This window comes from Panthera uncia, chromosome B1 (genome assembly GCF_023721935.1).
Source record: "Panthera uncia isolate 11264 chromosome B1, Puncia_PCG_1.0, whole genome shotgun sequence".
NCBI classification, from domain to species: domain Eukaryota; kingdom Metazoa; phylum Chordata; class Mammalia; order Carnivora; family Felidae; genus Panthera; species Panthera uncia.
The window spans coordinates 66,072,423-66,097,047 of NC_064811.1; the positions used below are offsets into that span (position 1 = coordinate 66,072,423).

The 24,625-nt window shown below is 40.5% G+C and overlaps 1 protein-coding gene and 1 pseudogene across 3 annotated transcripts in view; one reads left to right on the forward strand and one right to left on the reverse strand.

The window, feature by feature from the left end:
• The window catches only part of ENOPH1 (enolase-phosphatase 1), a 36,869-nt gene that overhangs the window by 7,133 nt on the left and 5,111 nt on the right, over positions 1 to 24,625 (forward strand). For 2 of the 3 annotated variants that reach the window (XM_049630783.1, XM_049630784.1), the window contains exons 2-5: positions 15,083 to 15,184; positions 18,445 to 18,647; positions 20,971 to 21,103; positions 22,959 to 23,082. In XM_049630783.1, coding sequence (XP_049486740.1) covers positions 15,083 to 15,184; positions 18,445 to 18,647; positions 20,971 to 21,103; positions 22,959 to 23,082 — 562 coding nt within the window. Of the gene's footprint in view, positions 1 to 10,584; positions 11,599 to 15,082; positions 15,185 to 18,444; positions 18,648 to 20,970; positions 21,104 to 22,958; positions 23,083 to 24,625 lie in introns of those variants that run through there. The other variant, XM_049630782.1, reaches the window with a different exon arrangement.
• LOC125922871 (heterogeneous nuclear ribonucleoprotein A3-like) lies at positions 15,480 to 17,305 on the reverse strand (annotated as a pseudogene).

Consider the following 24,625-nt stretch of genomic DNA (forward strand, 5'->3'; position numbering starts at 1 on the left):
TAATGAATGCTTAACCCTTGAAAAAACTTTGTAAGATAAATGAATATATTTACGTCAATATTTCATCCTACCACTCCAACAAATTGTAGTAGTGAATAGTGGGCAGGGAGCATGTTTTTCATTTATGCCTTAAGAAAACTTTGTGCTTGAAAAGAAAATCTTGGTAATTAAGAAGATTCCATTAACTGAAAATAAGAACCTGATTGGGATTTTTGTCCCTAAAATATATTAAGTGGGGCATGGTGGGTACCCTTGCCAGAGGCTCTTTGTATTTGTGCTTCTCAGACTTGAATGTGTATACAAATAATTTAGGGACCTTGCTAAAATGTAGTTGGCTCTTTTTTTCTTTCTAAAGATTTATTTATTTATTTATTTATTTATTTATTTATTTATTAAAAAACCATTTTTTTTCCCCCAGTTTATTTTGAGAGAGCACACAAGCAGGGCAGGGGCAGAGAGAGAGGGAGAGAGAGAATCCCAAGCAGTCTCTGCACATCAGTGCAGAGCCTGATTCGGGGACCGAACTCATGAACCTATAGATCATGACTTGAACTGAAACCAAGAATTGGATGCTTAACCGACTGAGCCACCCAGGTGCCCCCCCCCACTTTTTAAATTAAAGTTGTTTTTTATTTTTATTTAGAGTGAGAGAGAGAGAGCATGAATGGGGTTAGGGCAGAGGGGGAGACAGAGAATCCCAAGCAGGCTCTGTGCTGTCAGCGCAGAGCCTGACATGGGGCTTGAACTTGCAGACGGTGAGATCATCACCTGGAGCCGAAATCAAGAGTTGGACACTTAACTGACTGAACCACCCAGGCACCCCCCTTTCTAAAAAAATTTTAAAAGATTTACTTATTTAGAGAGAGCACAAGTGGGGTTAGGGTGAAGAGGGAGAGAGAGAATCCCAAGCAGGCTCCACACTGTCAGTGCAGAGCCCGATGCGGGGGAACTCATGAGCCCTGAGATCATGACCTGAGCCGAAATCAAGAGTTGGACACTTAACCGACTGAGCCACCCAGGTGCCCCTAAAATGGAGTTTCTGGTATAAAGATCTGGAACGGGACTTGATGCTGAGTTTCTCACAGATGCCCAGGTGATGCCACTGCTGCCGTCCTATGTACCACACTTTTAAGGTTTTAGGCGTCATAGAAATTTGCAAGTTATACCTATGTGTAGGCCTGTTAGCACTGCTCTTTTCTGATGGCCCATTTGATATGGTAAAGCAGACCAAGAAAGAGTATAGATGAATTAGAAATCTATCACCATTAACAGAACCACAACCTCTGAGAGAGAGGTTAAGTAAATTGACTATGAATCAGTAAGGCTGTATACAAGGGAACAAGGTCATGCAGTAAGCCTGGTAGACACCAAAGGATTAATAGCAGGTCGCCACTTCCCCAGCTTTTTTTGCAAATCGCCTTCCAAAACTGAACTGTAAAGCAAAAGCCCCTTTCTTAAAGGACAAATAGAATTGTTAGCAAGGAGTTATGTGTACTTACTGGAGTAACTAGGTAGTACACTTAAGTGTTTATTTAGTTGAATGTGTATGTGTAATAGGGACTTGCGTATAATAAGCCTTTGGATATCCTGGCAGAGGGGCAGGTAAATAGTGCCTTGCTAAACTGTTGTGTTATTTTCCTCTGGTCGCTGTAACAAAATTACCACACACTTAGTGGTTTAAGACAATACAGATTTATCATGTTATACTTCTAGAGGGTAATCTGAAGTGGATCTCACGGAGTTAAAAAAGATATTGGCAGGGTTGTGTCCCTTCTGAAGATTTTAGAAAATTCTAGAAAAATTTCTTTGGCATTCCCAGTTTCTAGAGGCTGCCCACATTTCCTGGTTCTTGGGCCTTTCCCCTGTCTTCAGAATCAACAGTATGGCATCTTGAGACCAGCCTTTCAGTCTCTGACTTTGACCTTCCTACTTCCTTTTACCTATAAGGACCCTTGGGATTGCATCAGGCCCAACCACATAATCCAAAGATAATCTTACCATCTTGAGAATCTTAATTTATTATATCTACAGTCCCTTTGCCATATGAAGTAACATATTCATAGGTTTTGAGGTTTAGGATATGGACATCTGAGGGTGGGGGAATTTTCCCCTCTACCATGCTTGGTTAGCACAAACATCTCCAATAGATGCCTTTAGAGGATCTAGGCTATAAAGGAATTAGAATTTATATTGCTCCACTTTTCAAATTTATCATTAATGGTGTTGGATACAATCTATAATGTTTTCTTTAAGATTTGACAGTTTTTTTCTTATTTTTATTAATATTTATATTTGAGAGAGAGAGTGTGCACGAGCAGGGGAAAGGCAGAGAGAGAGAGAGAGAGAGAGAGAGAGATGGAGACAGAATCTGAGCAGGCTTCAGGCTCTGAGCTCTTGGCCTGAGCTCAGCTCAACGTGGGGCTCAAACTCATGAGCCATGAGATCATGACCTGAGCCGAAGTCGCACACTCAACCGCCTGAGCCACCCAAGTGTCCCTGACAGTTTTTGTTTTAAAGATTGTGTTGGTGTTTAAGGATTGTGCTGGTATGGAGGTTGGTAAAGACATTGTTTAAGGGCTAGAGTTTTACCTCAGAGAATGAGATATTTGGCAAGGTTTTGAATTAGACTAAGGGAAAAAAAATCTCAAACTAAACCTTCTATGTTTTAGAAGATACTAATTAAACAGACAAATCCTTGATCCTATGAATACTTGTTTGAGGTAGTGGATACCCGTTTTTGTTTTGTTTTTTTTTTTTTCAGTTTATTTTTGAGAGAGCATGTGCACATGCTAGCAGGGGAGAAGGAGAGAGAGAGAGAGAGAGAGAGAGAGAGAGACACACACAATCCCAAGCAGGCTGTGTGCTTTCAGTGCAGAGCCTGACTTGGGGCTCAAACCCAGGAGCTGTGAGATCATGACCTGAGCCAAAATCAAGAGTCAGACACTAAACTGACTGAGCCACCCAGGCGCCCCAGCAGATACCCATTGAGAGCAAATGATTGAGATCAAAATGATACAGGTTTTGATTCTATTTACTTACTTATTATTTACTTTTAAAGATTTTATTTTTAAGCAATCTCAACACCCGATGTGGGGCTTGAGCTCACAACCCCAAGATCAAGAATAGAACAATCCACCAACTGAGCCAGCCAGGTGCTTCTTGATTCCCTTTAGAAACATAATCCTGCTTATATACTTTTCTAGTGTTAGTTTAATATATATATTTTTGAAATATATTTTAGGTTAAAACACTTTTAGAAATGACTGATGTATTCTTGATTGTTTACTGATGCTTGTAATTTACTCTTATATGTTCTTTTATATTTCAGCAGTGTATTTTAAAAGATAATAATTGAGAAATGTTGAGGTTGACATTTCTTTCTCATGAAAACTGCTATGTTAATTTTTTTTTTTTTTTAACGTTTATTTATTTTTGAGACAGAGAGAGACAGAGCATGAACAGGGGAGGGGCAGAGAGAGAGGGAGACACAGAATCGGAAGCAGGCTCCAGGCTCTGAGCCGTCAGCCCAGAGCCCAACGCGGGGCTCCAACTCATGGACCGTGAGATCGTGACCTGAGCCGAAGTCGGACGCTTAACCGACTGAGCCACCCAGGCGCCCCAACTGCTATGTTAATTTTATGTTTTTCTGGGAAGAGAGCTTGTGTTATCTGACAGTATATCCCAACTTTGGTTAAACATCCAAATGATAAGTATTGTCACTTCTACCGTTTTTAGCACTGAGAAATATATGATGCCCATTCTGCCCTCAATATGAAACTGGCTAGAAGACAGCCCTCAAGGGACGGCAAACTAGAAAATTCCTTCTACCTATACTGTTTATTATTGACACCAGTAACTGCAATTGAGTTACGTTCCCCGTCTTCATTGAATCTCTGAATTTAGGCTTTTTCATCTGCAAGGATGAGATAGTAGGATCTGGTGTGCTTATCAGGTGGTGATGAAGACTGAATGGAATAGAACGCAGAACACTTTGAAAAATTATAAAGCTCTGTAGAAACACTGATGATAATGCAAGAAGTATCAGACTAAGGGATACAGAGAGTGCTTGTGAAAATTCAGTAAGGAAAAGGGGCAACTAACATTTACTGACACCTGCTCCACATATTTTCCCCACCATGATTACCTCCACCTCTACTCCTTATGGCTCTAGTCAAAAATACAGTAAGAATGAGACCAGTGTATCTACTTTCAAAGAATTTGTGGAACCACTAGAATGGCAGGACTGTCTTGATAAGTAGCTGTTGGGTGGTTTACTTAACATTCTCCCAAACCTTCCCCATTGCTTCATTCTGTTTCCGAAAGGGACATATACCCATGTTTGGTACCTGAGAGGATTTTTGTTGATTCAACCAGAAACAAAGGGAAGAGGCTTTGGAGAATCACTGTATTAGGTCTGAGTATATCAAGAAGTGGATGGAAAGCACCCCTGGCTTGACTTTCTGGTCTCTTACTCTAGAACCTTTTGTGTCACTGCACTTGTTTGATCTTTCCTTCCTTTCTCTCACATTTATTTATTTTTTTTAAATTTTTTTTTAACGTTTTTATTTATTTTTGAGACAGAGAGAGACAGAGCATGAACGGGGGAGGGGCAGAAAGAGAGGGAGACACAGAATCGGAAGCAGGCTCCAGGCTCTGAGCCATCAGCCCAGAGCCCGACGCAGGGCTCGAACCCACGGACCGCAAGATCGTGACCTGAGCTGAAGTCGGACGCTTAACCGACTGAGCCACCCAGGCGCCCCTCTCACATTTATTTAAATACCAATCATGTGCCAGGCTCTTCTAGGATCCAGAATCGTTAAGACCCAGCCGTCACCTTCACGGAACCTGGTAAGGAGGACAGGTACATGAATAGGTTGTCTTTACACCATGGAAATCCTTTCTGGTTTCCTGTTGGCTGAGAAATAAAGTTTCAACTTCTGCACTTCAGTGAACAGGATTTTCCAATTTTCTGTCCCTTTATTCTGTTACACGTTTTATAGCTGAAAATGCCCATTCAGGTCATGCCCTTTCATGCCACCACTGTTCCTTCAGCTTAGAATGTAATACTTTTTCCTCTCCAAGTGCAGGTTGGTTCCATGTACTCATTAACTTAAAAAAATATTTATTGTGCTAGGCTATGGAAACGCAGAAGTAAGATCTGCTTCTGCTCTCAAAGGAGTTTTGTTTGAGCAGGAATTTCAGAATCCTCTCCCTCCTTTGTAGGGCTGTATATTTGCCACTGTAGCACATGCTGCCTCTGGTGTTATATTTGTGTCCCGTCTCCCAGCAATGTTGAGAGCTCCTCATGGACAGAGACTGAAGCCTTTCTTTCCTTTTTTTTTTTTTTTTTTTTTTTTTAATTTTGATAGCAACTGTTTAATTTACTTATTTCTTAGATGGAAAACCTGGTAGGTTGTTTGAGTAATGGTCGACAATTACATAGCGTAACTTTGTATGTATGAATTGATTGGGGCCCAATACAATCTAAAACATAAGAATTTTTAAAAAAGGCACATAAGGCATTCAGTAAATGCTCTGTGATGGTGGTATGATGTGTTCCAGAATGGTCATGGACAGGGTTGGGACTGAGTTTTTCCCCACCTTGTCTGTCCTTGCTATTTCACATTTCCTCAAGGTAGTACTTTATCTCATTTGAACAGCATATAACTTATCTGAAGTGTTTCTAGAATGACATTAGACTTTTCATTGATCAACATTTCTAAAACCTAGAAGTCCAAAGGAAGAAATCAGCAAAAAATGGACCTTAAAAACTATGAAAGAGGGGCGCCTGGCGGGCTCAGTCGGGGAGCATGTGACTCTTGATTTCGGTGTAATGACTTGGTGTCATGAGTTCGAGCCCCATCTTGGGGATAGAGTTTACTTAAAAAGAAAATGAAAGGTAGAAATTTTATTAACAATTAAAATTAAGTTAAAAGGCTGTGGGGTTGGGGCACCTGGGTGGCTCAATCGGTTAAGCATCCTACTTCAGCTCAGGTCACGATCTCATGGTTCCTGAGTTTAAGCCCTGCAGTGGGCTCACTGCTGTCAGCACAGAGCTGGCTTGAGATCTTCTGTCTGCCCCTCCCCCACTGGTTTTCTTTCCCTCTCTCCGCCCCCCCCCCAAATAAATAAATACACTTAAAAAAAATTGGAGAAAAAAAAGCTATGGGGCACCTGGGTGGCACAGTTGGTTGAGCATCCTATTCTTAATTTCGGCTCAGGTCATGATCTCACGGTTCATGAGTTTGAGCCCCACGTCTGCACTGGGGGTGTGGAGCCTGCTTGGGACTCTCTCTGCCCCTCCTCAGCTCTTGTGCTCTCTCTCTCTCTCAAAATAAATAAGTAAACATTTAAAAAATTAAGTTTAAAAGTTAAATATATTCTCCTATGGAAACTTGTATCTGTTATTGTGAGAATAGAGGAAAGTCTTTTCCCCCCAAGTTTTTCTCAAAGTAATTCATGTTTGTTATAAATTGCACACATCATGGAAGAGTATAATATCGTAGTATAGAGAGTGAATGTCTCCTTTTGCTCCTGCCACCCAGAGATGACCGTTAAGAATTTGGTGACTATTCCTTCTGATTTTTTTCCTTTGCGTAGAGCAGTTGAGATTATTGAAATAAGTGTAGTCTGATCTACTCCAAAAAAAGGCACCAATTATAATATCTAACTCCCACTTTTTAAATATGTAGGTAGGCCTCTATCTTGCCCAGATAAACTTTTTAAGTATATCCTGTATTTAGCTCTGAGAAGTCCTTCTCTGTTAGATGATTCTTTTAAATTTTATTTTTTAATGTTTATTTATTTTTGAGACAGAGACAGAGCATGAACAGGGGAGGGGCAGAGAGAGAGGGAGACACAGAATCTGAAACAGGCTCCAGGCTCTGAGCTGTCAGCACAGAGCCCGATGCGGGACTCGAACGCTTGAACTGTGAGATCATGACCTAAGCCAAAGTTGGACACTTAACCGACTGAGCCACCCAGGCGCCCTCCGTGTTTGATGATTCTTAACATTTTCCATTCTTACAGCTTACCCCCATGTTACTCCTTTACTAAAGAAAAAAAGGTATTCTTTTTTTCTTTAGTAAAACAAACTTATTTTTGTATCATACTTTTGATTTTCATAATTAATTGCTCATTTAATTTTCAAAATTGGCTTTGGTGTATGTAGGGGTCAGAGAGGGGTGGAAGGCAACCCCCGGTGAGCTTGTTGTACCCAGTTTTCCATCACTCCTCTAAAGAATGTGAACATAGTCAATAGCTCTGTCCTTAGAGGCCCTCCTGGAACCTCTTGGCACCTCTTCCCAGGGGATTCTATTTCAGAAACACAGATTTCTTTTCAAAGACAGAAGTCTTAAATACAAAAAAAGGTTCTTTGTCTTCTGGGTGTGTATATGAGGGGTTCATTAACTTGATTTTTTTCCCAATGATTCATTATTGTGACCTTTGAACAAATTCCTTTCCTTAAGTCTAAAAAGTGTGGAGCTAACACCCTTCACTGAGGAAAGAGACTAAGACACATAGTTTGGAAACTAGTGGTAATCCCGAGAGTGGGACCTGGGTGGGACTTTGAAGAGGAGCCGTGGTCAGGCCAGTGTTCGCAGTTCTCTTGGTATGCTCCAAGAGGCTGGCTGACTCCTGGGCTGGACCTTGTGTGGGTCTATGTCACTGTAGGTTCAGTTAAGCTCATTAGATCCCTGCAGCCAGGGTGATGAAGCTCTGGGATCTGGTTCTTCAAACAAAACAGAACAAGACCTGATTGATAAACTGTTACCATAGTCTATTAATTTGTACTTAACCTTTATGTGCTTGTGTAAAATGGGAGAAATAATAATACTTGTTTCATTAGGGTTATTAAGAGAATTGAAATGAGATCATTCAGACCGTTTATTAATCCATTGAATAAATTTGGAGTGCTTGGTAGTTCAGGGAGAAGTTATGTGCTAAAGCTTGGATTTGAGGGTCAGTAGTAAGAGATGGTATTTGAAATCATGAAATTAGATGAGAGGTCACTAAAGATTGACTATAGATAGAGAGTGCCTGGAATAATAAGGACTTAGTAAATGTTGGCAGTTACTCCCACTATTATAAAACTTACTTATATTATTACTACTGTTTATTGGAAATGTTATAGAACTGCCAGGTGAACTCACATCTCTCATTTTCTTTTTCTTTTTTTTTCTATTTTTTCTATTTTTTAATTTTCTTAATGTTTATTTATTTTTGAGAGAGAGAGAGAGAGCGCAAGCAGGGGAGGGCAGAGAGAGAGGGAGACACAAAATCTGAAGTGGGCTCCAGGCTCTGAGCTGTCCACACAGAGCCCAATGCGGGGCTTGAACTCACATGATCTTAAACTGCAAGATCGTGACCTGAGCCCAAGTCAGACGTTCAACCGACTGAGCCACCCAGGTGCCCCTCAAATCTCTCATTTGCTTTGTACAAATGTCTTTGAGAAACCAAAGGTATATTAGAATTATCTGTAGAGAATATCACGGTCCCCAGGGTGTTGGGTGATCCCAAGAGTAGTGCTCCCCAACGTCATCTACCCACAGAGCTGGATAGACTCAGGCATTGGGATTTCATAGGCCTGGGTTTGAGTTGTGCCTTTACTTTGTACCAGCAATGAAACCTTTTAGAACCCAGGCTTCATCATGTGTTCAGAGGGGTCACCATCAGGGATGGTAGGTGGATTCAAAAAGCTAATTATCAATTCCTTTCCTTTCCCTTCTACTATTTGGGGCTAGGACTCCAGGCCAATCTGGTTTCCTTCTCTGAAATTCATGAGATACTGATAATTCTGTCTCTGTGCGTCTTTTTCAAACCTTATCCCAGCTACTAGCCCCTTGTAATGACAACCTTCCCTTGTGTGATGTGACTCATTGCAATTAATTAGATTATAGTTTATCTTTCTTTAATTACAGTTTAATCTCCTTAACGGGATTTAGAAGACACTTTTTTTTTTTTTATCAGCAACATATTTAATCATTTTGAATTCAGGTGATGAAATCTAATGTTTATTCCTAAAGGCTTCTGCTTTCAAAGAGGAATGGTTACATCCCTTCCTACCCCACTGAAGATAGGGACACCAAAGTCATAATTTCTGAGCTCCTGTGGCCCCATGTAGCAGCCAGAGCACCAAACTTTTGGTAGCTCCTAGTAGGGTCTTCAGGAAGGATATTGAAGGAGCAATTTTAATACCACCACTGCTGAAGCTGTCTTAACAGGTGGCATGGACCACTCCAAGAAGTAGTAAATTCCCAACATTGGAAGTGTTCAAGCAGGTACAAACTTAGAGTTATAAAATAAGTAAGTTCTGGAATATAATGTACAGCATGGTGACTGTATTGTATATTTTGAAAGTTGCTAAGAAAAATCTTAAAAGTTCTCATCACAAGATAAAATTTATAACTGTGTGGTGATGCATGTTAACTAGGCTTATTGTGGTGACCATTTTGCAGTATTATATACATGTATCAAATCACTGTGTTGTACGCTCCAAACTAATATATGTCAATTATATCTCAATTTTAAAAAAAGATTATACGCTCTCATTGTAGAAAATGACCTCCTGACCCAGTAAGAATGTAATGTAGTGTAAATGTCCATGTTCCCCTCAATTTTGTTCTGTGCATTAGATATTCCCCAGAATGGGATTATGTTCTTTATTTTTAACCTGTTTTATTTCTTATTTAGAGGATGTGATTTGCTTAGAGAATTAAGACCCCACTTAATTTTCCTTTGCTTTTTATCTTCTGAGATTAATAGAAAAATAGTAGCCTAAAAGTATTGCCTTCATGTTTAATTTTCTGGCTGAAAAAATTCTAAGTTCTCAAATACTTTGAATCATTTGTCGTACTATGTGGTTCATTGGAAGGCTTTTAAAATAGTTTCTTTAAATAGCTGTACTCTAAGTATTACCCATTACCTTTTTATTACCCATTTTCCTCAGAGGAGTCTTGAGTAAACATTATAGCAACTATTTTATTTTTATTGATTCTATGACCTTTTTATTAAAACGACCAGACCACTTGACTGTAAAGCAAATCCATATTTGGACTTCTAAACATTAATGAGGCAACTTCTTTAATTAGATGTTCAGAAATTTTGTGGCCCTTAAGGAGCCTTAATGGAGCTCTTTCAGAAAGCTACCATTGAGCTGTGCAGAGTAATGTAAATTGCTGCTTGCATAGTATCCCCTCCAGCATTTAGTGGAATTTAATCATAGTCGCCTGAAAGACAAATACTCTCATTTAGTTCCATGGCCTTTTGTTATATGTACTACTAAAGCATAACAGCCCCTTCGGTGCCTGGTGGACTAAAAACATTCACACACTTGTAGAATCCTGGGTTTACTGCAGCATTGTTTTCATGCTATAATATTCTGAAATTATCCATAAATGGATTATGACTGAAGTTAAAGCGTTTATCATTACAGTTCTTTCTGGAATTACTTTTAAAGGCTGAAAATGTTCAATGGGCAGGGTTGGGCAAGAAGCACTAGCTCTTTGAAGTCTATTTTTAGAGCTTTCTTATATGTTATCATAGCATATATAATCAATATTGTTACTGACTTTAAAAATAAGCAACTTGAAGGCGTTTTATTTGTCTCACAGAATAGATTGCTCAGAAAGTATGTTGAAAGAACAGGATAAAATCTTCACAATTTAGTTATGTGCCCCATGAACTTTTATACGATGCAGTAACACTTTTGCACTAAAATAGAAGTCTGCTAACATGTCATTCCCAGGTGGTCTTGTTGTTCCGTGTGTCATACTAAGTTCTGCTTTCATTGCCTAGCTTTGTGTGTGTACTTAGTGCAGAAGGGAGTTTTATGTCTAGAGGAAAGGGGCAAATTGGATGAACAGGAATTCCAAAGTAATGTTTAACTTTTAAAGCTTTTCCTAAAAGTTCAAAATTGTTTGAAACCTTGCACCTGTGAGTTCGCTGAGGCGAGGCTGTGGTTCATAACTCTGTTATCAGCGGCGTCTGGCACTCAGTAGGTCCTCAGTAAAACTTGAATGTATGACTTGATTGTGCTTGTGATTTATCCTCTGGGAACTTCTCTGCTATTATTTGTCACTCAGTTTGGGTCAAAGGTGATCCTTGTCCAGTTTAAATGTCTGTGCTGGAGAATATGATAAGTGGTAAGGTCTAGGTGCTTTCTATCTAATTATCTCTAATTTCTGCAGTGACTGCTTGGTATTATCATTCCCATTTAACAGGTGAGAAAACTGAGGCTCAGAGGGGGTAAGTTGAATATGGCAGTAAAAAGCAGAGGTAGGACCCCCTGGCCTGGCATACTGCCTATAGTCTTTTTCTCTTCTGCCAGAGATGTTAAAGACTTGGGCTCTCACAGGCTCTCCATAAATTGTTCTTGGGGTCATTAAAGCTGGATATGGGAAATTGGGCTTTGTGAAACACAAAGTACTATAGCACTGTATCTGTTTTTATGCCTTTCAAGTACTTCAGCTTTTCATTTACTGAGAGGCCATGAATCTAACCCAAAGTTTTTCCCCAGGAATGTTTCCAGTTGCTTGGGAGTTGAGGAATAATGGAGATAGGACATTGGAGGAGGATGACCAAGTGAGAAAGAAGCAGGTAGAGGATGAGGGATCAAAGTTGCCTTGTGTTTTAATTGTGAAACATTTTAAATAAGCAAGAATACGGATTAATATAATGAGCATGCATCCACCACAAAGCTTTTTAAATTTGAGACTGTTTTGTTTTAGATCCTAAAGAAATAAAGCATTATAAATATAAGTGAGACTCTTGAGTACCTCTCATTTTGTATGAATTTTATTTATACATTAGGGTTTATATTCACGTTTATAATCATAATTTCAGTACATTGATGTTTTTTCAAGTATTTTATTTTTTTAATTTAAGTAATCTCTACACCCAGCGTGGGGCTCAAACTTACCCAAGATCAGGAGTCATATGCTTCTCCGACTGAGCCTGCCGGGTGCCCCTCAGTATTGAGTTTTTAACCGCTGTATGTTGTTGTATTTTTTATTTTTATTTATTTATTTATTTACTTATTTATTTATTTATATATATGTTGTTTTAGAGAATGAAAGAATATACTAGAGTTTATTCTCTAGCTAATAAAGATTTAGATTGTTTCCATTGATTTTGTTATTACACCCAGTACTAAAATAAACATTTTTTTTACTTCTCTCTTTGTGTGCCTGTGTTAGAGTTTGTCTATGATATATGCTTAGGAGAGGACTGGCTGTGTGTGCCTTCAGTTTTTGTGTATCTTCTCAGCATTCTTGAGTAGGGGGCCAGCTTTCAGTCCTGCTACAGTACATGAGTCGGGGAGAAATTAGTAGGTGAAAGGAAGGATAAGGAGGGGCACGATGTAGGGCATGATGGGAAAACCAAGTATTTAAAGAACAGAAGCCTATCAGTATGGTAAAAGGAGTCTCTTGCGGAAAAAGCAAGCTGTCAATCTCAGCTCTTCATTTTCCTTCTTTTAGATCAGGATTGAGTTTTTATTGAGTTTAAACAAGGCTGTTCTGTCAAGTATGCTGAACAATTTGCTTGATTACACTGTATGCTTTTGAATCTGCTGAATGATCCATTACTTACTGGAACGCCATGTGGGAACAAGCAAAATTGAATGACTTTATTTTTACTAGGCCAGGTGAATTTTGAATAATGTGTTATGAAGAGAGGTAAACGCATCAGCCCTACTCTTTATTTATTTTTCTGTTGAAATGCAGTTGACATGCAATATTATATTAGTTTCAGGTGTGCAACGTAGTGATTGGACATTTTTTTACATTAGGAAACCCTCACCATAATAAGTTTAATTACCATCCATAACCATATAAAGTTACTACAGTATTATTGAGTATATTCCCCATGCTGTACTTTGTATCCCTGTGACTTACTTATTTTGTAACTGGAAGTTATAAGGGCATTCTGTAAATATTTGAGTAAAGAAATAAGTGAGTGAGGGGCACCTGGGGGGCTCAGTTGGTTGAGCATCCAACTTCGGCTCAGGTCATGATCTCGTGGTTCATAGATTTGAACCCCACATAGGACTCGCTGCTATTGGTGCAGAACCCCCTTCGGATCCTCTACCCCCCCTTTGCCCCTTCCCTACTTGCACTGTCTCAAAAATAAATAATAAAAACATTAAAAAAATAAGTGGATGAGTTTAGATAAACAGACTTCTTTTTAAAAAACTTTATTTTTTTTAGAGAGAGACAGAGCATGCGAGCAATAGAGAGGAGCACAGAAAGAGAGAGAGAAATTCAAGCAGGCTCCATGCTCTGCACAGAGCCTGATGGAGGACTTTATCTCACAACCATGGGATCGTGACCTGAGCCAAAATCAAGAGTTGGATGCTCAACCAACTGAGCCACTTAAGTGCCCCTAAATAAACTGACTTCTTTTTTAACGTTTATTTATTTTTGAGACAGAGACAGGGACAAAGAGAGGGAGGCACAGAATCCAAAGCAGGCTCTAGGCTCCGAGCTGTCAGCACAGAGCCTGATATGGGACTTGAACCCATGGACCCTGAGTTCATCACCTGAGCCGAAGTTGGATGCTTAACCAACTGAGCCACCCAGGCACCCCAATAAACTGACTTATTGAGTTCAACTTGATTATACAGTTTTCCTTAAAGTATGAGACCTTCTCTGAATTGTATACTTGGGGTGTACATCATAGTGTATACTAATTTTTCTGTATTTTTTAGAAAAATACAATATTTAGAAAATACTGGTAATTGCTAAGACTCTTGCAGGTTATCATACTCTGGATTTGTACAGCATTCTGCTTATACTCTGCTTGTCTCACCCTTTGCCCCATATCACAAGTTTTTGTTTGCTTGCCATCCTCCTGTCTCCCCACTAGATTCTTAAGCTTTTGGAGAAAAGGGACTTTGATTTATTTTATCTTTTCAATTCCCTTTTCTGTGCCCCACTAGTAGACACTAAAAACAACAACAACAACAACAACAAAAAACCCAAAACTTATTGAATGTACCACATTTACTTTGAAAAGATACATAGACTTGGAACATCTGGGTGGCTCAGTAGGTTAAATGTCAACTCTTGATTTCGGCCCCAGGTCATGATCTCACAGTTTATGGGGTTAAGCCGAGTTGGGCTCTGCACTGACAGCATGGAGCCTGCTTAGGATTCTCTCTCTCCTTATCTCTCTGTCCCTCCTCCCATTTGCTCACTCTCCTTCTCTCTCAAAATAAATAAACAAACAAAAAAAAGAAAAGATACATAAGCTCAGTGGTAAGTAAATAAAAATTTTGACCTAAGAGAAATCATGGTCCTAGTGTATGGATTACTGACAGGGTATTTATTTTTTAATTATTTTGCCCATCACTGTTTTACAGGGTATTCTATAGGTAGTCTGATTACCAAGAAAAAATCATGGTGATCAAATTGTCTTTTTTTTTTTTTTTTTTGGAATATTTGTCATCCATGGACATGGGCCAAATAGTGTGTGTGTATTGATGATAACAGCTGTGAGCAAAGTATATTTGATCCCTACCCTCAAGGACCTATGGTCAACAATCTAGTTTAGGAGTCAGTGGACTTTTTCTGTAAAGGGCTGAACAGTAAATGTTTAGACTTTGCGGACCATATGGTCTTGGTTACAGATATTCAACTCTGCCATTGTGGCCCCAAAGTAGCCACTGACAATGCAAGCAAGTGAGAGTGGCTGTGTTCCAATAAAACTTGCTTTATAGGAGCGCCTGGCTGGCTCAGTTGGTAGAACATATGACTGTTGATCTTGGGATTGTGAGTTCAAAACCCATGTTGGACATAGAGCTTACTTTAAAAAAAAACAAAAAAGCAAAACTTCATTTACAAAAACAGGAGGTAGAGTGGATTTGGCCCATGGGCTATAGTTTGCTGACTCGATCTAATTCATTTGTTTCTTGGTCTCTGTTTCTGTTTCACTCCTGTATCCACAGCAGTAATTTTCATATTTTCAATGTAGTTTTCAGTGGCTTACATGCCACAACTAGCAAAGTGAGATTGTTGAAGAACTTGATCTCATACAAATGACTGAAGCTAATTCTTTTTTTTTTTTAAACTCATTTACCCAGGACATTTTATTTCCTTACATCAAAGAAAATGTTAAAGAGTATCTGCAGACACATTGGGAAGAAGAGGAGTGCCAGCAGGATGTCAATCTTCTGAGGAAACAGGTTGGGACACTTCTCTTCCATTGCTTCCACATTCCCAAGTGTCTGAGAACTGAGGATGCCTGGAGACTTAGAATGCGCTCTGAGCATATTGTAAAAGAAGCTCTCTGGGCTCGCAGGGCATGGCAGTTGCAGTGACTTGCCTGCTTAGGAATTCACAGTACATAATTAAACAGGCAGATCATGGCAGTTCATTGTCTCTACAGTTGCTTCTCTCTGGAGCTATTCCAGAAGCATAAAAATGTCATGTATTTTTAAAACGAAGCTTTTTCTGGGTAGTGTGTAAAAGGTTTTGTGCTGTCTTGTCACATTTTTCATTAATGTCTCCCAGTGACAGCACCTCAGCACCTCATTCTCCACTCTCTTCTGCCTCTTGGTAGGAGCCGTGCCCCCCCCCCCCCCCCCGCCCAGCCCTCCTCGGGCTTCACATCCACACAGCCCTCTAGACCTGTCTCCCTGCTCATGGGCCAGCGTCTGTCTCTTGTGGTGCTCTGCTCTATTCACCCTCCGGTTTACAGTCCGTTTTTCCCTTCCACATTGTGGAACTGGGAAAGAACTGATTTTTTTCCTTTCTTTCTTTCTTTTTATTTTATTTTTATTGTTTTGAAAAGTTAAAAATTCCTTAATTTTTTTTTTCCTGGTACCAGTACCACAATTTACAGGGCAATATACCTGATGTAATGAAAAGAAAAAAACAAAGCTACAACAGAAAGAAAACCTCAGGAATACACATCTAATTGACACTACATTGCATTAATCAATAGCTGCACTTTTTGCCAACTGTGGCTATGACCGTCCTGAACAAGAAGGGTTTCCTGTTGAAGCTGCAGGAACTCTTCTGACTATGGAGCGTCGTTCCTTCTGTGGCAGATTTTTACAGTTCCTCTAATGCAGTTGGGACAACTGTCTCAAAGTAACCTGAAGCTTTCCTGACAACTCCTCGCTCTCCTGCTGAGAACTGTAGCCCTTCTGAAAATTTTTAGAACCTTCTGCTACCGCATCTACCACTTCCACCACCAGATCCATAACCACCACCTTAGGGACTGCCCGAGCTTCTTCCACCAAAACCGCCCCCCTTCATGGGTCCGTAATTTGATTGCTGTTGTCCCCTATAATTTCCAAAATCGTTACAGTTCCCACCACCACCATACTTACCACCTCCAAAATTTCCTCCTTCATTGTAACCATCATATCCGCCACCACCGCCACCATATCCACCTCCTTGGTTTCCATATCCTGGTCCACCACCACCATAGCCTCCTCTACTCTAGAACCAGGACCACCACCATAGTTGCCACCATCACCTCCAAATCCATTATATCCACCATCACCTCCTCCATAACTACCCCTGCTGCCACCACCTCCACCACCATAGCCTCCTCTTCCACCAGAGTTTCCACCGCGGCCAAAGTTACCACCACCTCCCAAGTTTCGTCCACGACCCATAAAGTTGCCAGATCCACCTCCACGACCTCTTTGCGATCCAGCAGACCGAAATTCTTGTTTGGAAAGGGCCTTTTCCACTTCACAGTTATGCCCATTAATTGTGTGGTATTTCTGAACAACAGTTGTATCAACTGTATCAGAAGTTACAAAAGCAAATCCTCTCTTTGTTCCACTCTGCCTGTCCCCCATAACTTCTGTGGTTTCCATCTTGCCATAGTTTTCAAAGTAGTCTCTCAAATTATATTCTTCTGTATCTTTAATACCACCAACGAAAATTTTCTTCACAGTTAGATGGGTGCCAGGCTTTACAGAATCCTCTGTAGAAACAGCTCTCTTTGGTTCCACTACATGCCCATCAACCTTGTGTGGTCGAGCACACATTGCTACATCCACCTTCTCCACACAAGAGTAAGTCACAAAACCGAAACCTCTGGAACATTTCGTTTGGGGGTCTCTCATTACCACACAGTCTGTAAGCGTGCCCCATTTTTTACAATGTTCTCTTAAACTATCATCTGTAGTTTCAAAGCTGAAACCACCAATAAACAGTTTTCTCAACTGTTCTGGTTCCTTTGGATCATGGCCCTCCTCCCCCCGGTGGTAGCGGTGACGGCCAGAGTTGGGCTGGGGGCGACTGGGCGGTGGTTTTACCTCCATTTTGAGACCGGACTCGCCTCTTCCAACTTAAGTTCAATATGGGACTCTTTCTATTCTTTTTCAAACGTTTATTTATTTGAGAGAGTGAGAGAGCACACGCACACGAGCGGGGGGGCAGGGGGAGCAAAATGAGGGAGACCGAGGATCCAAAGTGGGCCCTGCATTGAGAGCAGAGAGCCCGATGCGGGGCTCTAACACAAACTGTGAGATCATGACCTGAGCTGAAAGCAAACGTTTAACCTCCTGAGCCACCCAGCCACCCCTCTGTTGTTGCTGCTTTTTTTTTTTTCCTTATTAAAATTGCCTCAGTGGCAAAGATCTTATATGCTGTGCAGGGTGAACTCTGGTAGTTACTTTCTAGTTAGTTTTCTACATCGGACAATGTGGAACGCTCTGGAAATGTTTTAATGGTTGAATTTGGGATTGGATGTACAGTCCCTTCCTTTGGGCCGCGGAGCATTTGGGTTTGTTAAATATTCTAGATAACTCAGGGTTCATCTGAAACTCCCCTCCCTCAGCTTTGTCTTGTCTTACAACTCTTGTTGTTGAAATATACATACATATTCCCCCATTGTAGTGTATAAATCATTGGAATATGCTTACTCACAGTCATTGTTCTAAATAGCTGTTAGGGTTTTGTTTTTTTTTTTTTTGCAAAGAAAAAATTCCTTTCATATTGACAGATACTGAAAAAGAACCAACCCCAGACATTGCTTTGCTAGCTTCTTTTCATTGAATTCCAGGCAGAAACGGATTTTGTTGAGATTTTGTTTCTTCCTCAGTTCATTATAGTGCAGAAAAAATGATCAGATGTAATTAAAGTCCTGGTTTGTTGATCCCAGTAAGTGAATCAACACACTGGGTCTTACTGTATCATTTTACCATTATATGCTGTGTCTTTTCTCATGTACAACATGCCTCTTGATTTAAATTTCAGCTTTAGCAATATAGGAAAGGTAATGTAAATTCATTAATTGGAATCCACTTTTCCCTTAGGAATCGTTCACTATCCTCCTCCAAAGTGTAAGACACTTTAATTTGTCACAGTGCTAGGTGCTAATGATAGTTGGAGAAAATTGTTCAGCTTGGTTTTCAGGTCTCATTTTAAGTGATCTTTTTAAAAATAAGTCCGAACCAAACATCTTGTTTACGACTTCAAGGCTGAAGAGGATTCCCACCTGGATGGGGCTGTTCCCATCCCTGCTGCATCTGGGAATGGAGCGGATGACCTGCAGCAGATGATCCAGGCCGTGGTGGATAACGTGCGCTGGCAGATGTCTCTGGATCGAAAGACCACGGCGCTGAAACAGCTGCAGGGCCACATGTGGAGGGCGGCTTTTGCAGCTGGGCGCATGAAAGCAGAGTATGTAACTCAAAACATTTCACCAGCCCCAAAACCGAATGCGTTTTCCACTGGTCCTCTCTGTCCAGTGTTCGTTGTGTGATTCATAAAATAGATAAAGTCCACATTCTTTTTATTTTAACAAGTGAGTGTTTGTTTTGTTTGTTTCAGAGCCGGGGGAAAGTGTTCCATCCGGCTAAATTCCCCAGACCAGCATGCCTGGCTTTGTGGGATGGCCGAAGGACTTTTTATCCCAGTGTAAAACAGCTTCCTAGAAGATGGTGACTTCCTTGAACTAAGTCCTGTTTGATCCTTAGCATACGAGTGGTGGCACTGTCGGGCTATGTCTCAGGACCGTTCAATCACTTGCTTTCTGCTCTGTTAGAGGAGAAAGATGGGTGCCATTATTTACGTGTTACTTTGGGGTTACTCAGGGTGTTAGGAGTACCACCCTGACTGGAGTCTTGGCTGTGGTGTTCTGGGAGCGCTCCTGTCAAGGGAGACCAGGAGTCCTGTATTGCTCAGAAATTCTTTTTTTTTTTTTTTTTTTTTTTCAATATTTTATTTTTAAGTAATCTCTACATCCGATGTGGGGCTGAAACTTAGAACCTTAAGAGCAAGAAGCTCACGCTCTACTGACTGAACCAGCCAGGCACCCTGCTAAGAAATTCTTTTTTAAGTTGATTTATTTTGAGAGACAGCGAGAACGGGGGAGGGGCAAAGAGAGGGAGAGAAAGAATCCCAGGCAGGCTCCACACTGTCAGTATGGAGGCAGATTTGGGGCTTGAACCCACGAACCATGAGATCATGAGTTGAACTGAAATCAAGAGTCAGACGCTCAACTGACTGAGCTACCCAGGCGCCCAAGAAATTCTTAGACTGCCAACTAAGGATTTTAGGCCATTGCCTGATGTAAACCCTAAGATCCAAGTCCACTTCTAGCTGTTGTATTTCTTTTGTTTTTCTGTCAAATGAGATACCATTCCTTTATGTACTTTACAAGGGACTTCCACTTTTTAAAGGCTGCATTAGAATTTCCAGATAGGCCGGGGAGCCTGGGTAGCTCAGTCGGTTAAGGGTCCAACTTCAGCTCAGGTCATGATCTCACAGTTCGTGGGTTTGAGCCCCGCGTCGGGCTGACAGCTCAGAGCCTGGAGCCTGCTTCTGATTCTGTGTCTCTCTCTCTGTCTGCCTCTCCCCTGCTCACGCTGTCTCTTTCTGTCTCTCAAAAACAAATGTAAAAAAAAAATTTTTTTTTTAATAAAAAAAAAAAAAAAAAGAATTTCCAGATCGGCCAATGATCTGGGAATGTCTGCTGGTTCACTTTGTAAAACACAAGAGTGGAGCCAGGAGAGAATGCTTGAAGTAGTTAGTCCTTTCTTCTCTTGGTCTGGTTTCCTTAATTATAGAACCAGAGACGTGAAATAAGTTCTCTTAGACTTCTAAGCCCTGCACTGGCAACGTGGAAGAAATCCTGTCTCTAGGAGTATAAAGTAATGCACAAAGTAACCCATAATTATGTACACTGGTTTTGAACTAGTTGATCTCTTTCCTTCAATTAGTATTACATATTAAGCTCTTTTATCCAGTAGGAGACTTCTCTGACATTTTCCAGTTAATCTTTTAGAGATGACTGGTTCCACATTCCAAGTTCTTATGCTTCTCTTTGCACCTATTTCCTGCGATATTATTTCCACCACTGGATAGGGAAGACCTTGTGGAACGGGTAAGCAGGACTTAGTGTCCGGAATCAAAAGCTAGACACTGCTGACCTGCCAATGTGAGATGGTACAAGTCTCTTAACTGGTTTATTCTGTAATTTTTTTTCTATAGAGTAAAACTTTAGGTTTTCTTAGTTCTCAAGAAGTGAAGTTCCATTTTCTAGCTGATCAGATATTAATAGCTTTGAACCCGCAAATGTTTTTCTTTTAATTGTTTGGAAGCACATCTTTTTAAAGGCATTGCCATGCTTTGTGAAGACACACTGGACATAATTTAACCTTTTCTTGTCATGGATTACATCAAAGATTCCATGATTGTTATTTGCTTTTTGGAGTTCCTTGGGAACTTTAAAAAACACTGTTATTTCATCCCTTATTTGTAATCACTTTTTACTGTCATTAGTGTGGCTGTCTGCCCAAAACTGTCCTCTCCACCTAAGTTGTTGCTTCTAATCCACTGTGATCCTGAATCTCCAGTGACAAGCTTATCAGACCGGACTCGAAGTCTCTTGGAGATGCTTCTCATGGGCCCAAATAGAGAAACTTGTTCCAACTATTTTGCCTGGTTTTCATCTGGTTGAATAATGTGTTCCCTCACTTGACCTTGGTGGTCTTCCCTCCAGGTTCTTTGAAGATGTAGTTCCAGCAGTCAGGAAATGGAGAGAGGCTGGAATGAAGGTGTATATCTATTCTTCAGGGAGTGTAGAGGCCCAGAAGCTATTATTTGGGCATTCTACAGAGGGAGATATTCTTGAGGTAGGTTAACTGAGGTAGGTTACTTTGTTTTTTGACACTATCAAAGCATGAAATAAAGAATCTTAAAGGAATATTCTACAGTTATAAGCTAAATCAGCAATCAGATCATTGCATGCATATATGCTAAGCAGGTGGTAAAGAGACTGGATAAACTGGAGAATACATTCGAGGGAAGGATAAACTGTTTCTGTGGAGCCAGTCTTGGCATTGGAGGTTCTTAAGCTATTGTGAATAATGATCACCTGGGAGTCTGTTAAAAGTGTAGATCCCTGGGCCATGCTTCCTAGCAGATCTGAATTGGCAGGTCTGGGATGGGGTCAGGAATATATAAATGTATATTATATATAGATGTATATGTAATACAGCTAATAAAATAGGAGCTGGCTTATAAATCAGCTACCTTGCCAACATCAGAAAATTGTCAACTCAGAGGACACTAACGGCCCGCTTCTTTTGGTTGTTTAAAGTCAGGTAAGTGGTCCATAGTGGCACATACCCCATCCAAACACATGCACACATAAACTTCTTTCATGAAGCAGAGTGCAGTGTGGGTTCATTTGTTTCTGGCGATTTGGAGAGACATTTCAGAAATTTCATTCTCTGTAAGAGAGAACTGGGCATGTTACCGAAGAGTGATACGTGCAGGCCACCTATTACGTTTCTTGTAGATGAGACAATTCCTGCCGGCTCCTCTGTCCCACCATCCCTACACCTTCTGGAGGATACGGTGGTCAGTGGAAGAAGGCAGGCGTTTAGGACCTGAAAAAGAAATGCCAGCTAACCAAATACAGGCCGAATGTAGTGATATATAGTAGGTCATCCAGCCAGCTATCTTTTAAACAAGTATTCATTGAGTCTCTACTGTGCACAGAGAATACTTTGGCTTTGGAGATTGTCATATTCTCATTTTAGTACTTCCCTGTGTTTTAGTTTAAATCAAATATTAAGTCAGGAATAAAACCCTTGCATTATTGGTGTACAGATATCTGTATCTCTGAATACAGATGTAAACTACCGTTTTGCTCTCTCTAGTGGAACAGACATTAAGGTGATAGTAGATAAGACACAGTAATTACTGAATTCAATAATAAAAAAGTACTAAGTGAGGCAGACTTGAGAAAGAAAGAAAATCTATAAAACCGATCTTAACTTTTTAAAAGTTTTAAAAAATCATAGTATTAATATTACCTTAATTTGTCTTTGAGTGTTGTTAGGCTTGTTTTTAGTTTGTGAAAAGTTCTGACAATATTCAAAGTATCACATAATAGCTGATCCTAAATGTGGACTTATTTTGGTTCATGTTAGTTAAATAAGCAAGTTACATATTTTGATCCCAGTTATCTTTAAGACAGGAAGGATATATATACTAGCTCTTGGGTAGAATTTCAAAATGTAAAAAATGAAAGTTTCTTGAAAGTTAAGTAACAGCTTATTAGTGAGACAGGTTAGAGAGATCTATTCATTCTGGGATCAGAGGACAATGTTCAGGACCTGTCATCAGGAGTGAAACCCAGTCCAGTAAGTAGTTTTTGAGTATAAATGGGGTTTTAAGGATAGAAAGTAGGGCATGTGTGTTTTAAAAGATTTTGGATATAAAATTAATGCTTCTCAAAGAAAACTAAGTAAATTAAAACATGATCTTATATACATTGAATTGTTTACTTCTTCCAAATGTTTATTTCTATAAAATCTTACATTATGTTTTCTTTCTGTAGCCTCCATAAGGCTTTCAGGGATTATTTACTGAGGGGACGAAATCGCTATGATTGTTACGTATCTCCGAGAAAATGGAAAGACAAAGGAGTTGGGTTGCAAGTGTATTTATGACGTCAGTCTTTTCTTTCCCTTTGTGCAGCTTGTTGATGGTCACTTTGATACCAAGATTGGACACAAAGTGGAGAGTGAGAGTTACCGAAAGATTGCCAACAGCATTGGGTGCTCAACCAACAACATCTTGTTTTTGACAGATGTTACTCTAGGTGAGTAATTGGATTCCTTTTTTTTTTTTTTTTTGACAGAGAGAGAGAAAGCACATGCATGCATGAGACGGGGGGCAGGGCTGTGGTTAGGAGAGGGGGAGAAAGAGAATCCCAAGCAGGCTTCTCACTGTCAGCTCAGAGCCTGATGTGGGGCTCGAACTGTCAAACCGTGAGAGATCATGACCTGAGCCAAAATCAAGAGTTAAGACACTTAACTGGCTGAACTCCCCAGGTGCCCCGAGTAATCTGACTTCTTCTGTTGTATACTCCAGGGTAAGTGCTGGGCCTGGCACTGCAAACACGTGGCCTCTGTAAAGAAAGTTTGTGTGGATCCTCAAAAAATGAAACGGGTTTATAAAAGGGAGCAGTGAATCAAATGACCCATGTTTCTCTCCATTTACCCTTCCTTGGGGGTTATGCGTGGGCAAGTAGTACTGGAAAGACTAGATCTTCTCACTGTAACTCTTATCCATGGTCTCCCACCCATCCTTCTGTATATACACACACATGGATGAAATGGCAAAATAACAAAGGACAACTTAAGGGATGTCACTGGGTGATGGAGCATGCAGACACGAGTATGAGGGTAGGTGTGTGGTGAGGGACATCAGCTTACAGTAGACGTGATCATATGTATTTAATAGCACTGAGATGAGCTATGCACACTCAGAAAAATACCAAAAAAAGAAACAAAAAGCTAGAGGGGAGGAGAACTCTGAATGGTTTGAGAGCTTTTGTGTCATTCTTGTTCCAGTTGATAAGCACTCCTCCCTGGTGACTAGGAGCCTCCTCTCCACCTTCCCTCAGGTGACCCCAGTCCCCAGGCACCTGTCATGCTCTGAACCTCAGGACTTTCTTGGCATGATCCACCTGTTTAAAGATACACATCTTTTTTACCCATTATAATAGTACTTTATTATATGGGGTACGTTAGCCAGATGCATTATTATTTTAAGTATTGAATCCACGTAACAGTATATACTGTACCGTACTGGTAATATAAGTGACTTCAAGAGTACTTTGGGTCAGAATAGAAAGCTCACACTCCAGTTTCTGTGTATGAATGTAGATCCTCTAGAGATTTACAGAAGGAAACGGTAGTGAATGAGGAAACAAGCAGTGGCAGGTGAAGAGATAGTGGGTGCTGGGGGAAGGTTGGTCTCTGGTTGTTCTGTGAAAGCCTCTGCTTGGTTAGACTTGCCCGGACGCCTTCACCTGGTGCCAGCTGTTGATTGCATGCTCATTGTCCTTAGAGTTTGTGCGTCTTCCAGGGGGCCTAATTTTGGTGTGTTTATAATTGCACCTGTATTTGAGGGCAGTTTTTTTTTTTTTTTTTAAGATTTATTTATTTTTGAGAGAGAGAGTACAAGTGGGGAAGGGCAAAGAGAGAGGGAGGACAGGATCCGAAGCAGGCTCCGCACTGACAGCAGTGAGCCAGATGCGGGGCTCGAACTCATGAGCCGCAAGATCGTGACCTGAGGTGAAGTCGGACGCTCAACTGACTGAGCCACCCAGGTGCCCCATCTTTTTTTTTTTTTTTTTT